Here is a 14645-nt window from a genome sequence, read left to right on the forward strand (position 1 = left end):
GAACAAAACCTTGAAATTACACTCCACTAACTCAAGACTGGATCTTGCCATCTGACATCTAGGACAGCCTCCTAGAGACAGTGTGCAAATTGAAACCAGAAGTGTTTAAAATATTTTTCATTGCATTGTTTTAATTTCACTATTTAGATATTATATAGCAGCTCTTCCTACAAGTCAGAAACAGTTCCTCACATCCTAGACTCATCTTTTCCACTGCTCATTTCATTTCACTGAAGGGAAGTAATATTCAATTCAAAGTCAACTGAAATCCATAAAAACGCAAACATAAAGCTATTTGCTTTCCTTACCATGGACATCCTGGATGAAGATCGTCTTCTAACAGGATTCACTGTAACTGGCTGAGTTTGTCTACAGAAGGAATTTAATGTAAGAAGTTATTCTTAACAACAGCAAGACCTATTTCAACAACCTGAAAGCACTCCCAAGTTCAATTAAAGATCACTACGTTTGCAGGAGGCAGGCCTGGTTAGTCTTCCACACGAGTCTCAAAAGGGAAGAGCCACCATCACAAAGCAAAATCGAAAACCCAAGATCAAAATATCTCAGTTAATCTCCTGTTCTACAAGTCAGACATAATACTGCTTGGGGACTGTAACATTACAGATGTTACAGGATCTGTAAAGCATTACTATAATGTGTTAGCATTTGTATGTTCTAACATTGATGTTAATGATAATGAATTTTCATAATTGTCGGATTGGCTCCAGGACATAAAGTTCAGAAGTCTTAAGCTCCTTTTGCCCCCACCCTACACTGCACCTGTGCTCTGCATCTCACAGCAAGACAGGTCAAAAGACAGCATGATACAAATGCAGGAACAGGGTTTTTTTTGTGAGAAAGATGTTTTTAAGCTCACCCTTTGGGAAGTGAAGGACGAGAAAGGATTGGAAAGCGTGGAAGGGAAAGAATGAGGGAAGATTTCTGAGAGCCCTCCTCAGGTGGAGAGTCCAAGGAGTCTCTAAAGACAAGGTATGTACAGATTTAGAAAAAAAAACCCTTGAAGTTGATACAGGCATGCATAAGACAGTTTTCAGTTACAGGACCAGATGACAAGAAATCTTAAGAGAAGAAATAACCAGAAATGTTTTTTTGAGGACTTAACCTGACATAAAACCACATTATGGTTACAATAAGTAATCCTAGAGACAAACATTTAATATAGAACTACAGATCTGACATTATTTAGACAGAAATGCACAAGTCCCATGAATGCACTGCTTCTACCAATGCTTCTTATCACTCTCAAAAGACAGACAAGTTTAGAAGCTTTGAGGTATGAGGTTTACTCTATTTCAAATTTATCTTACTTCTCAAATAAATTAGCATTAAACACACTAATGAGTCATCTGTGGCACAAAATACTTGATTATCTTTGATTATTATCTATTATATATACTTTATATATATATATTATATATATATATATATTATATATACTTTATTTATATATATATATATAATATATACTTGATTATTATGGCCTCAGCAGATATCAAACATCTATCTTCCCATGTATGAAGAGCAGTGAAACGTGGAGGAACCATGGTTTTCCAATGATAGACTATTCACTGCGTCTAATTCTCTACTCTTTGAAGAAACTTAACTGAAGGAGAACTGTTCCAGTAAAGTAGCTCAAATTCCAGCCATTGATTTACAAGTTGGAGGCCAGCCCATTTAAATTTAATTTGATGAATTGTATTAAATTTACTTTGCACTGGTGCTACTTGAGCTATACAGATTCCATGGATATCTAAAGAACCACATACCTCTTAGCTGTCAATCCAGCACATTTCAGGAGTGCTTCACATACACTGCCCGCCCTTTTAAAGCCTCTAGTGTCCTTTCAGAGCAGTTCACCCAAACACAGGCCAAAACCCTGCTGCTTCCAGCAGCTCACAAGCTATAGCAATATTAGACCCCAAAGCAACTGAAGTCTCTCACAGCACTGTGATCCAGAAGCAAAGGCCAAACATTATTACTTATGGTAATATTTCAGCACTTAATATTGTCTCCTGTTATAAAGCAGGATGTATTTCAAAACCTCATGGTAAGTATTTTCTCAAAAAAGATTAAGAAAATGAACCCAAGTCATCTAAAAAGGACAGTACTTTACGGAGGGAATGGGAGATTTTACTTCCCAATGGAAGCTGCAAGGGCACCAAGAGTTCTGCTAATGTATTCTACTTACAGGCTGCATTTATTTAGTCTGTAAAATTTGTGTCTAGCCACACACATCCTCCACACATATTTTGCTGTTTCCATATCTTCCTGCCAAAAAAACAAAACCCAATATTTGCATTAAGTCAAACATTCATACCCTTCACTTGCTTCACTTGCCACTGAAATTTTTAAGATTAAATTACTGTTGACCAATTTAATTTTAATGTAACTTCATTAATGTCACCAGGTTTTCCCTAAAACTCTACTTTGCAGACCCAAATATACACTCTAGTCTAACAATTTTCTTAGATGTATGGAAAAAGTAGTATCTACTTATTTGAAAGTAGAAGCGTTTTGTTCCAGACACTTACCAACTGTAACACTAACACAATTACAGTTAAGAATGCCACAGGATTGTCAACAGCTGCCTATTGAGAAAAGCAACTCGTAGATGCTGAATAAAATGAATTCTGGAAGGAATGCCATGGCCCACTCCAGCAAAGCTCCAAGGCTGTATTGATTTTTAATTGCCACTGATTCAAGTCAAAAAAGCATACTAGAAACTTTACTGGAATGGATGAAAATTTTTATGACCACATAACCAGACACTTCAATGTACTCAACATAAAAGGTCCGATTTTTAATGCCTTCCCATAGAAAGCTGGCCAAAGACAGTGTCATTACATTTGACTCACTCATAGAGTTCAATGTTGCTAAATGTATAGATAGTTGGCTTTGAGATAAATTATCAGTCTTAATTTGTTTTTATTTACTGATGACTTAGTGAAAAAAATGAAAACGTACTCACAGTTTGGAACTGAATTGTCTCTTCTTTGTTTGCCAGTTCTAAAGCGAAAAAGGATTTATTGTGGGACATGTTGGCAATATCATGCCACCTGCAGACAAAAAGGACAGGATATGACTGGACAAGCTCTGATTTTCAAACCCCAAGAAATGCAACTGCAAACCAGAACCACCATCAAGAATGTGGATAAAGAACATCCTCATGAGGGGAAGAGGAGGGGCAGACACTGATCTCTTCCATCCTGTGCCCAGTGGCTGGACTGAGGGAATGCCCTGAACCTGAGTCACAGGAGGTTTAGGCTGGATATCAGGAAAAAGTGCTTCATCCAGAGGGTGGCTGGGCACAGGAACAGACTCCCCAGGGCAGTGGTCACAGCACCAGCCTCACAGAGCTCAAAAAGCATTGAACAATGCTCTGGGACACAGGGTGTGACTGCTGGGGTGTCCTGTGCAGGGCCAGGAGTTGGACTCCATGGTCCTGATGGGTCCCTCTCAAAACAGTATATGCTGTAAGTCTGTGATTCTGTCAAATACAATTTTATGATTCTGTGAAAAAGTTCATTAATCTATCTGAACGAGTTGTAGACCATCACTTCCATACCATTAATGGCTGCTGAAAGGAAAACAGGTATGTGATTAACTCTCGGGAAGATGTACAATATGTACAGTAAGATTATTACTTGTCTTCCATTTGAAATTCTCCCAATTATTGAAAAAAAAATCAAATTTACACAAATTTAGTCATCAGTAAATTATAATGTCCCATCTGCTTGAAAGCAAACCATACATTCCAGGAAAAGAAAAAAGAAACCTACACTAAACAAAGCTTTTAAGGCATTATTATGCATATTTTCTAGAACTCTTACACATTGACAGATTAAAAAAATTTAGATTGCATAAAATATATTTATTCATCTTCTTTTTAAATGCAAATTTAGCTTTAACCATTAGTATTATGTTAGTGTAAATAAAGCCTGTATCATAGATTTATTAAAAGAATATTCTGCAGTACAGAAACACACGGAAAAAGCATAGAGGGCTGTCTCTAAAGGTGTTTTTAAGACTCCCATTTTCATTACACAGAGGTGTCTGTTAGCTTTTTCCATAGCTATTGCCTCATGTGTATGGGTAGAGAAACATTAATGTCTCCATTCTGATGTAGAACAAAAATCCCTCAAATTTAAGGCCTTGGTTCATAAGCCTTTGTGGGCACAACTATGAAATTGCCTGAAGCAATCTCAAGCATAATCCAGTCTTTGTAAATCATACTAATGGGTCATTTGTCCATGCTTTATTGCCACCCAAATAACATGATATTGCTATCCATGATGGAATTGCCCACAGTCATACACAAACAAGCAAAAGAGCAGAAAACTGGATCCTGAAATTGGAATATAAATACTTTCTGATGCTTCCAGTGTGCAACTTTTTTCCTATATTTACAGACACTGCATGCACAATTCCTTGAGAATGTACGTGAAATGCATGTACAAAGCTTTATTCCTCTCCCTGTGCATTTGGTAAGTACAGCTGCTGTTTAATGCTGTAGGAAAGCAGAGCAGGGCAGTTTGATGACACCAGACAATTAAAAAGAGCTCAGCATCAGCTCTCCTATCACAGCTGAGACAGAAATCTTTCTGAAGGACATTTAACAGTTGTGAATTTCTAAATCCTGTTAAACAAAACTACTAACAGAAAGAAGCAAAGCTGGCTACTTTCCCTAATCCCAGAAAATCATCAGTAGTGAAGTTTCAGTAACTGTTGGACCATAGGATTTCAAGATTTCTGTTTATATTCAGTCAAAAATTCAATTCTAGAAGATTAAAGTTCACTAAGAATAAACCCTTTCTTGCTTTAATAAAAACTAAATTGCCGAGAAATTTTATAAAAAAATCTCAAAATGTTGGTTTTTTTTTTTTTTAATTTATTCTGAATTCTGCCCAAAGATGTCCAAGCCACGTATCTTAAAGTCAGTGGGAAGCCATTTCACATGCAGCCTGAATTTTAAGTGTTTAGGTAAGTCAGAGCTCTGTCTACAATTTATAAGAACATTCAATAATAAATTAAAAAAATGAATGAATCCAAAATAATAAAACAGTATCGTGTAACTCTCCACATATAATATATGAAAGGAACTTCTGGACAATTTCACAAATGAATATTTCTATATGAATTGATGTGACAATCTCAGGATTTAAGATGCCCTATGTGCAGAGAATTGCTCCTTTTTGATTCAATAAATATTTTGCAATTCAACTGTGTATTAAATATTCATATCTTAGAATTAATATGTCTTAAAGAGATTAATTTTGCAGTTAATGCACTGAGAAATTCTCACTGGCTTCAGTATTCAATGCACCATAATGACTACAAGACTATGTTCAGGTTTATTAAATGCATAAATACACATCATATCTAAAAGTCTTTGATGCTTGTGAGAAACAGACTCAAAATGTGAAGTTCACCAAGATATTTTATGAAATAATAATACTAACCTAAATACAACAGGAGGACGGCCATTTTTGTGTTTCACAAAGATACCATCAAGACATGCTCCAATGAATATGTCACTTCCTTGGCTGTCCTGTAAAAAGTTGCAAAAAATTATGCAAGTAGAGAAAAAAGTCTTCAAAAGCAAAGTTACCTAAGAAACAACTGTTTTTATTAACTCTGGAGCAGAAAATTATGGGTGGTTTGGGGTTTGGGTTTTATTTACTTTTGGCAGGAAGTAACCACTCTAAACAGGGAGAAAAGGGCAATTAGACAAAGATCAAAACCTCATTTACCTTTGCAGGATAGGTCTCTTCACCATAGCCCTCCATTCTTTCCACTTCTTGCATATATAACATTTCTGCATCAGGAGGAGTAAGGCCTCTACAAATAAAACAACAATCAGCTAATACTGCCAATAAGAAAAAATCAGATTTGTTTTACTCTGAAGGACACTGTCAAAGCTTGAAAAGCATCCCCAGGACACCCAGGCAGCCATCAAATGGTGCTGTTTCTATCTGTACCAATGGCTGATACATTTGGCTCAGTCTTTACATTTTGATTCTAATAACTTCTTTCTCTCTGGCATCTTTAGGGGTAAATGACAACAAAGGCTACTAGTTAAAATTACTATCTCTACTAATGGCAGGCAATTATCACATTCTTGATCAAATCCAGCACTGTCTCCACATTTCCTCACTTTACCAGAGGCACACATGTTCAAGACATGAATGTCTTCTATATTGCTATAGGGGAAATAGGAAGTCTGGCATTTTACATTTCAGAAAAGACAGTTTCATCTTCTAAATTCTGACTATTTTACTGTAGTACTTTGAAAGCATGAGGACAAGATCTGTAGGTAAAGGTAGAATTCTTTATAATCAGACCAACTGACAGTTTTCTCACAGACTTGCAGTAGTATCACAGGGCTTAAAAGCTTGTGTTTACCTACCCACCAACATACCTCAGTTACTTCATAAAAGACATTATTTCTACTTGAAAAAACCTGTCATGCTTATTGTTATGTCTCTCAACACTTTTTCAATCATAAACCTCCCAATTTCTTCACTTTTTCCTAATGTCATTAAGATTAAGTTTTCTTTCTGAACCTGAACCATGCAATCTTGTTACAAGTGCACTTCAAACATATGTGCAACTGCAATTTTCAAACTGTTGTTTTAAAACAATACAGGGGAAAATATTCAGTATTACTCACATAGTCACAAACATTCTTCACTAATGAACTGATACAGAGAACTTAACTTTCCATTGTCCTGGACTACTGCACCTTAGCCCCTTTCTACCTAAGATCATAAGCATTCCGGCACCATTACTGTCTCTGCATTTCTTCTGCCCTCAATCCTGAATCCTCTAATTTATTTTACTAAATATTCTGTTCTCTTTTTCATTTTCATTCAGCAAAAACTCTTGTAACTTTAATACAGATGTACTAGAGAAAAGACTCATTTAAATGGGAATTGAAATTAGTCCAACTGCATTTCAAGATTCACAACTTTCTGAGTTACAGAAGCTACTAAAGCCTGAAATTCAGCATTGAAGAGCTTTAGACATGTTACCTGTACTTCTGATGTAGCAAGGCAACTTTCTGTGTTGCTTCTTCCAATATTTTTTCTTCTTGTAGCCAACCCTTAAGGTAAAATAGCATTTGTGGAATGAAATACAAAAGAATTCTACAAAATCAAATGGTTATAGTTTCTTTACATGTGCAAATCAACCCTTGACTCTAGCCTTGGAGCTTAGATGCTGTAATATGCACAAATAAACCCCAAAAGCATAAACACTGTTTTGAAGTGGTTTTACTCACTCTCCCATTTGTACCTCAACCTTCTTTTCAGTGCAATATACAATAAAATTGAAAATATCTTACTACATCTTTGTTTCTGTGTAACATAAGGTGTCATATCTCACTCCAATCTCAAAGAAAGCCTTTACTAAGTTTGACAGCCTAGGGAGCAGTAAGATAAATGGAGGTTTCCTAAAAATTATCTGCATTTACCAATTTTAAGAAGGATTTAAATTTGTCAATTTAATAATTTAAATGTACCAATTTAAAGAAATTACTTACCACTGGAAGCAAAGCAAATCTTTGTAGAAACTCCTGAGATTCATATTGATCATAGTCTCCAAAATCCGCTAAAAATAATAATAAAAAAAAAATCTTGGATTCAAACACTTTTAAGAAAATTATTCAAAACCCAATTAATTGCAGCAGGATCTCCAAGTATCAAACCTCCATCCTACTGAACTGCAGTCATAAAGCAAAATAACAGAATAAACCAACCAATAATGTTTATAAAGAGAAAAGATAGAAAAAATCCCACCTTTTTACTTTGTTAGAATGATTGGTAACACTCCTTGTGGATTGAGAAGAAGAAATGAGAAAACACTTCATATGGAAGTTACTTCTGTGAAAGGGGAGCACCTCTGACACACTACAGCAATACAGCTCTTGAGATAAAGCAGTGTTTAGAATTAACCTATTGTACTGATTTTAAACACAAATCATTCTTGAAACCAGTTGACTTGAAACAGCAAACTGCTTCTGCTCATTCACCAGCTAAAATTACTAACCTACCTGGTATTAGCTACTTCAGTCATTGGAGCACATCAATTTAGAATCTGTGGGGGTTTTTTAGGTTGTTTTGTTTGGTTTTTTTTCACTGTGTTATCAACCTATACAGTTCATCCCTTACACAGGAATAAAAAAGGAAGGTGAAAGCTAAAAGGATGAGTATTTTCCATCTGGAAAGAGGGTTATATGGAAAGATTTCTATAAACAACTCACTGAGCAGAGAGATGTTTACACTGTCCAAATACATACAAATAACACAGCAAGATTTTTCAGTTGAAGGCCATTAAAACCTGGCTTGGATTAAACAGATTCAGTGTTATATAAACAAGGCATTAATACAATGCGTCCTACTCCACTGGTAACCACATTTTCAAGAAAACATAATCATCATCTTTATTGTGATACAACCAAAGTATATAATTAACTAAATACAAAAAAAAAAAACCCCTTTGATCGTATATACTGCCAGTGATTTTAAGTTCTGTTCAATTTTGGCAGTTTTACAATTGCTGTTAGATGTACTGAAGTGGCATTCACTGTGAATGATATACAAATAATACAAACACTCTAAACACAGCTGTTGCCATTACAAACTTTTGAGAGATTTAGTATCACACAAGCATGTTGCAAGGAACAGGGAACATGATCAGTGCAGACAGCCTCAGGACTGGTGTATACTCCATCCCATCTGACCCTAGCCAGGAAAAATGAAGCTGCCTTTTTCATACAGGTATCACAGAAATGTGTTTTCAGGAGTGATTTGAACACAAGAACTGCTAACAGTCTTGCACACTAACTTGAAATCATCTTACGTGATAGGAAATTCTGGACAAAAAGTGGAAAAACAAGTACATTCAAAGTTTCTTATTTATGAAGATATGTCAGAAGAGTCTTCATTAACAGAAACAGAGGAAGGGTCTGTTGATGTAGGCAGACAACTGAAGCCTTTGCCCCCAAAGGAACTCCAGTGTCTAATTCAAATCCAGCTCCTGAAACTACATGTTAAATGCTCAGGTAAAACTCTGAGGACTGCAGAGAAGCAAGTTCAGGGCCACTGCTGCTCTCTTCAGCCTGTATGAAAAAGTCCTAAGGAGCAAGCCCCTCCCGTAACTTAATGAACTGGGTCTCTTGAGTGACAAAAAGAAAACAGGCAATAGAAAATATATCACCAAAGTTTCTAATGCAATATTGGCTAGTTGGTACAATTTCTTACTTACCCTGAACTGCCAAACCAGCCAGACGTATTGCTTGTTCCAGTGTGCAAGGAATGTTGCCCTCCAAGATATCTTTCTTTAATTGCAAGTAATACTGATACCTACAGGAGGAAAAAAAAAAAGAAAAAGCTAACATGGGCTTCTTAATTTTTAAGAGAGTCTATGCCTGCATCTCCTATTCCTCTCTGCACTCCCCTGTTTGAGTAGAGGGTAGTCTTCCTCATCAACTGGACCCACTACTTCAAGGCCTTTTAAAATTCCTGCCCCCCTTAACTTTCACGTATCATTCTAGAATCAGTGATCTTAAAGAACCTCCACAATTCCTATCTACTCCCAAACCTTCTTTTCTTTATTTTTTCCTCTTCCTTCCTTAAAATTGTTGTTATTGCCTCTTTACAACATTCAGTAAACTGCTGCTGGGTTGCTGCATTCTCTTCCAATAGATCTAACAACGTACATTCCCTCAATCCTGATAATGATATTCATTTCTGCATTACAACTTCTGAGTACATTTTGTTCTCACTTTCAAGTCACCTTTTTTTTTCTTTTGATCTACGCTTTTCCTGCATCATCTCTCATACATGCAACCACTACTACCTGTACTGTTTGTCCACAATCTGAGCCACTACATGCCTGAATTTTTCTGCCCCTTTCAGCCATCCACAGAACTTTCTATCTGGAGCCCAAAACACCTCAAAATTGCCACTACAGCTACACCTACACATTTGTCTTCTATAAATTTAGTTTTAAAAAGTTCTTCCTCATATCGTATGTTAATTCTGGTGAAGTAAGGTTATTAAAACTGAGAACATGGAAGAATGTGCTGCAATTCTTTCAGTGATTAGAAAGGTCAGGTAAACTCCACATAAATTTTATTCATGTTAATGGACAGCTCTCTTCCATCACTGCTACTGCCCCGTTAAATACACTGATAATTTATAAATACTGTTTAGACTCTTGGGAATCCTACTACAAAAACCCAGTATATCATATGACAGTACATAACATCCCTGCACAACACACAAAACAACAGCTGGGACTAAACCCAGGCCTTCAAAAAATGGAAAAGAAAAAGCTCAAGGCATTTGGGGAATGAGTCTTCCCAGTCAAGAAGCAGAAGTAAGCTCTTCCCATAGATCTGCTATTAAAAGTAAACTTACAGCTAAAGAATCTTAACACTACCTCGACAGAGCACATCTCTTTTTATCTATAGCATTTCCATTTCCTGGTGTGCATTAAACATAAAATTTGTTTGAACATGTTCAATCTTATTTATATCAAACAGGCATGAAAAACCCACAGATTTCTGAGACTCACACAGACTCCTACTATCAAAGTACCATCCTCTAGGACACAAGGATAAGACTGGCACATAAGTTCCTGCTTTCTACCAGGTAGCACGCTGCCAAATTTTTGTTGAAGCTCCAGCATAAACACCACATTCTTCAAATAAATGCCAGAGAAGACTATTTAAGGCTTTTCAGGCAATTTAGCTTCTCTGTGCAACACCTCAATACTTATCATACTCTAATGTATTCTAGTAAACCAACACAGAATCTGAACCAGAGATTTTTGAGCCACTAAAATTACCAAGAAATAGCACAAATCTTTAGAGTTTACAAAAAAAAAAACCCAACAAAAATCCTTCAGAAATGACAAATAAACCCAAAAACTAAAGCTGCCAAGCATTGAGCAGTACACAACAGCATCAGTGTCTGCACCAAGAGGTCTGCACTTGGTGACCCTGAAAAGCTTTCACATCACAATTAACAGGAAAGGTGTCTGGCAGGGTATTTCAGGAACAGAGACAGTTTCATGTAACCACAGAATAAATTAAGATGAAAAGGACCTCTGAGTGATCATCTGCTTTAACTCCCCACTCAAAGCAGGGCCAACTTAAAAGTTTTTAGCTTAAATGGGTTAGTTAATACAAGCACATATTTTTGAAATAACAGTAGATATTTGTAATCCAGCTATGGGTTTTGTACCCAACTGCCAATTAAAAATAATCATTAAATCAGAACTATACAGATTAAGCCATTAGAAGCCAATGTACAGGCCCATAGGAATAACCGGCTAGTATATATGCTCAATTTTACTTTTCCTCCTACAGACAGCAAAAATTATGTGATGTTCCCCAGTTTCACAGTAGAAACATACACATAGTACCAGAACTAACATCCATATTTATGGCTCAGTGATACACCAAAAAAAAATTTTAAAAAATCACAAGCCAAAGTTGCCTGTAACTTGCCAATGTACTGTACTAAAAGAACAGAAAGTACTGAAAGCAAAACAAAGAAAGCATAGCTTAATAAAATCTGCAAGTGCTTTCTGAAGGATAGATGTCCATGAAAGCAACATATGGATCTTCAAAACAGAAAACAAAAACAAACAAACAAATTTAAAAGTCAAGCAAATTCAAAACAAATTCAAAAGTCAATGAAGGAACTAAAACAATTAAAAGTCTGACCATGCAGGTATGCCTGTTACTTAAAACAGGTCTGAGCAGATTCCTAAGATCACAAAAAAGTTAGTTGCTTGCTTAATTTATCACATATTTAAATTATTCCAAAGATAAATTAGCATACAGTTTGAACATAAATTCTGCCTAAAATAGTTTTCATTTCTATAAAGGTAGGGGAGTGGAAAGCAGACAACTTTTGAATAAACTATACATTTCAGAATGCTGACAGCAAATTTATAAACACATACAAGTTTATACTACAAGGTTTACCTGGTAATCTCCTGCTGAAGCTGAGAAACAGTAGGCACATAGAACACTACTCCAAAATACACAGTTGGCTCCAAGGCATATTTGTCCAGCTGCTTTTTCAGTGGTTTGTCCAAATCTACCCATCTGCGCTGATTCTGCTTATTATAATACCAGAGACTGAAATATGTAATCTGCAAAATAGGCATTTCAATGATGAAAAAAAGTTAACATTGTGATATTAGATAAAATATACTGTATGAAAGTCTTATAAACAAATGTTTTAAAACACTGAGTAAAGCTATGGGTTATTGAAAACTTCAGGGAACTGCAGAGACATTTAGCATAAAAAGCAGACATTACATCCAGATAACCAACTCAGGCACATAAGGTCCCCCACCTAAAACTGTACCAGAACTACTCTTTATTTGGAAACAGTTCATAACTCATAACTCTGTTGTGGCAATTCACAGATACTAGCAGTAGGCATCCATGTGTGACAGGAAATCTAAGGCAAGTGGGGAAAGCAAATGGAAAATGACATGGGACAGCAGCAGGGCAAAGCAAGGCTCCTCTGGGGACCTGGTAGGCAGGCTCACAGGGGATGCTGAAGGACAAAAGAGCACAGGACAGCTGCCCAGCCAAAGCTGAGCTCATTAAAGCAGGTGCATGGCTCACTGCACGAGCAGGAAAAGGAGCAGATACAGCAGAGCAGGAAGAGACCTTTCCTGAGTGGGCAACTCCTGAGCAAGCCAAAACACAACACAGAGCGTGCCCTGGAACAGACCACCCAGAGAGGCTGAGGGATGGCACCCCTGCTAGGTCACAATCCCACTGGACAGCATCTTGAGCAACACAATCTCATTTTTCTTAGATCCTCTCCCAGAAGGAGTCTAGATCACAGTATTTTTCTCTTGCTCCACAGTATAGTTTTAAATCCATACTGCAGAGTCGCCCACAAAAATTTAAATTTCTCTACTATGTTTAAACTGACTAAAATCTGCTCCCACAGTACTTACTTTGTTCAGTTCAGGACCAGGAAACCAATATGGACTGGAAAATATTCATGTCATTATCATAGGAAAACTAGACATCATAATTAGAAGTGTTTTAACCAAAGGAGAGAGATAAGTGAATGTTAAGAATTACCAATTCTTAGGTAATTCTATAATGTAAGTCTTGTAGGCATTTACATGAAAATTCTCTAAGTCCTTGCTACATAAACTTTCATGTATTTAGAAATTGTAGAAATGTCAACACCTTTAATCCAATATTTTTCCTTCCATATTTTCAGACATTTTTAAGTTACACAAAATAAAGCTTTTAAGGATGGAGTTTTATAAAGCAGAGGGAATATCTATCATGATTTCTCTAAATCAATAATTTCTGTGATCTAGTCATTGTAAAATTGCCTCCCTAGTAAAAAAAAAGTATTTACTGTTGCTTTCTCAAAAGCTCTAGCATTTTGATATTGTGGAGAACAGATTTGAAATTCATTGGGCAGCAACAGCTCTTAGTAGAAAAAAGCCACTTCAGTACATTCCTGCAAAAACTCACCCATACACACATCTGAAAATTCTTGTACACACATCCTAGTTTCCAGTCTAAACAGGATGAAGAGTCCACTCATGGGATTCCAGATTTTCCTTACAGCTCTGAGAGGCTGACTGTGTATGCAACAACCACAGCACAGGCACATCCACCCCATCCCAAACTTCATGGGACTGAATCAGTGCTCCCTATCAGCACAGACCATCAAGTAATTTGAGGCACAAAAGTCAAGTCAGTAGCACTAAATTAATAAAACTATCTATTTCATAAAACCATTTTGTCTGTGATATTAGTATAAATAGGAAATTAGAGCCAGCTCTAAGGCACAGTGTTTCTTTGGCATTGAATACTGGCAAAATGTACTTCTTTGCTCCTCTCTAAATTGGCATAAACACAGTTTCAAGTGATTGTTGGCGGGTTTGGTGTTTGGGGGTTTTTTACTCCAAGGTTTAAAGAAAATCCTTGAAGTTAAAATTAATGCTAGCTACGATGGAATTGCAAAATTAGTATTAATAAGATAAAAAATCAGACAAAATCTGCCTATTTAACCTTGAGATGCTTTCTATAAACTCTAAAACAACTCTGGACCTCTGATAAAAATACAGCAATAGTACAGAAAATCAATTTAATTAGAACTCCTCATAGAAGAAAAAAGCAGGTTTCTTCTGTATAGAGGAAGATATCTAGAGCAACTGCAGAATGGGAAAGTTTAAAAATCACAATAGAAAACCAGACTATTCCTAAATCAGAAAGAGAGTTCTCTGTAAAGCAAATCCTACAAACCAAATTTTCCCCAGGTGGATGCTGTGTGCTCATCACTTCTAAAGCCTGAAATCCAAGAGTCAAATTTAGGAAGCCATAAATACTTTGAGTTTCAAGAGGAAAAAAGAAATATGGCTCTGAATATAAATAATATAAACAACACGTGTCATTTCTCAGTCCAGGCACACAAAGTTAGCTGATACCTTAAACGACATTTTATTTGTATTCTTCAATCCCCCAATCATTGGGTGACCACCACCACCCTACAAGGATATTGTGAAGACAGTGTCTTAAATTCCATAAGATGCCAGGAGGAAAAAACCCAACAGTAGTACTA

The 14645-nt window shown here is 36.3% G+C and overlaps 1 protein-coding gene across 2 annotated transcripts in view; it reads right to left on the reverse strand.

Annotated features, from left to right (window-relative positions):
- Window positions 1-14645, reverse strand: part of PTPN21 (protein tyrosine phosphatase non-receptor type 21) — a 45204-nt gene that overhangs the window by 18582 nt on the left and 11977 nt on the right. The window contains exons 3-12 of one of the 2 annotated variants that reach the window (XM_041472025.1): window positions 12020-12189; window positions 9286-9383; window positions 7562-7629; window positions 7053-7123; window positions 5772-5859; window positions 5481-5569; window positions 2990-3077; window positions 2210-2289; window positions 878-979; window positions 309-369 (exon numbers count right to left, since the gene is read on the reverse strand). In XM_041472025.1, the coding sequence (XP_041327959.1) occupies window positions 309-369; window positions 878-979; window positions 2210-2289; window positions 2990-3077; window positions 5481-5569; window positions 5772-5859; window positions 7053-7123; window positions 7562-7629; window positions 9286-9383; window positions 12020-12189 (915 nt within the window). The remainder of the gene's footprint in view (window positions 1-308; window positions 370-877; window positions 980-2209; window positions 2290-2989; window positions 3078-5480; window positions 5570-5771; window positions 5860-7052; window positions 7124-7561; window positions 7630-9285; window positions 9384-12019; window positions 12190-14645) is intronic. The other variant, XM_041472026.1, reaches the window with a different exon arrangement.

Source organism: Pyrgilauda ruficollis, unplaced genomic scaffold, assembly GCF_017590135.1.
Source record: "Pyrgilauda ruficollis isolate IOZ18807 unplaced genomic scaffold, ASM1759013v1 scaffold28, whole genome shotgun sequence".
NCBI lineage: Eukaryota > Metazoa > Chordata > Aves > Passeriformes > Passeridae > Pyrgilauda > Pyrgilauda ruficollis.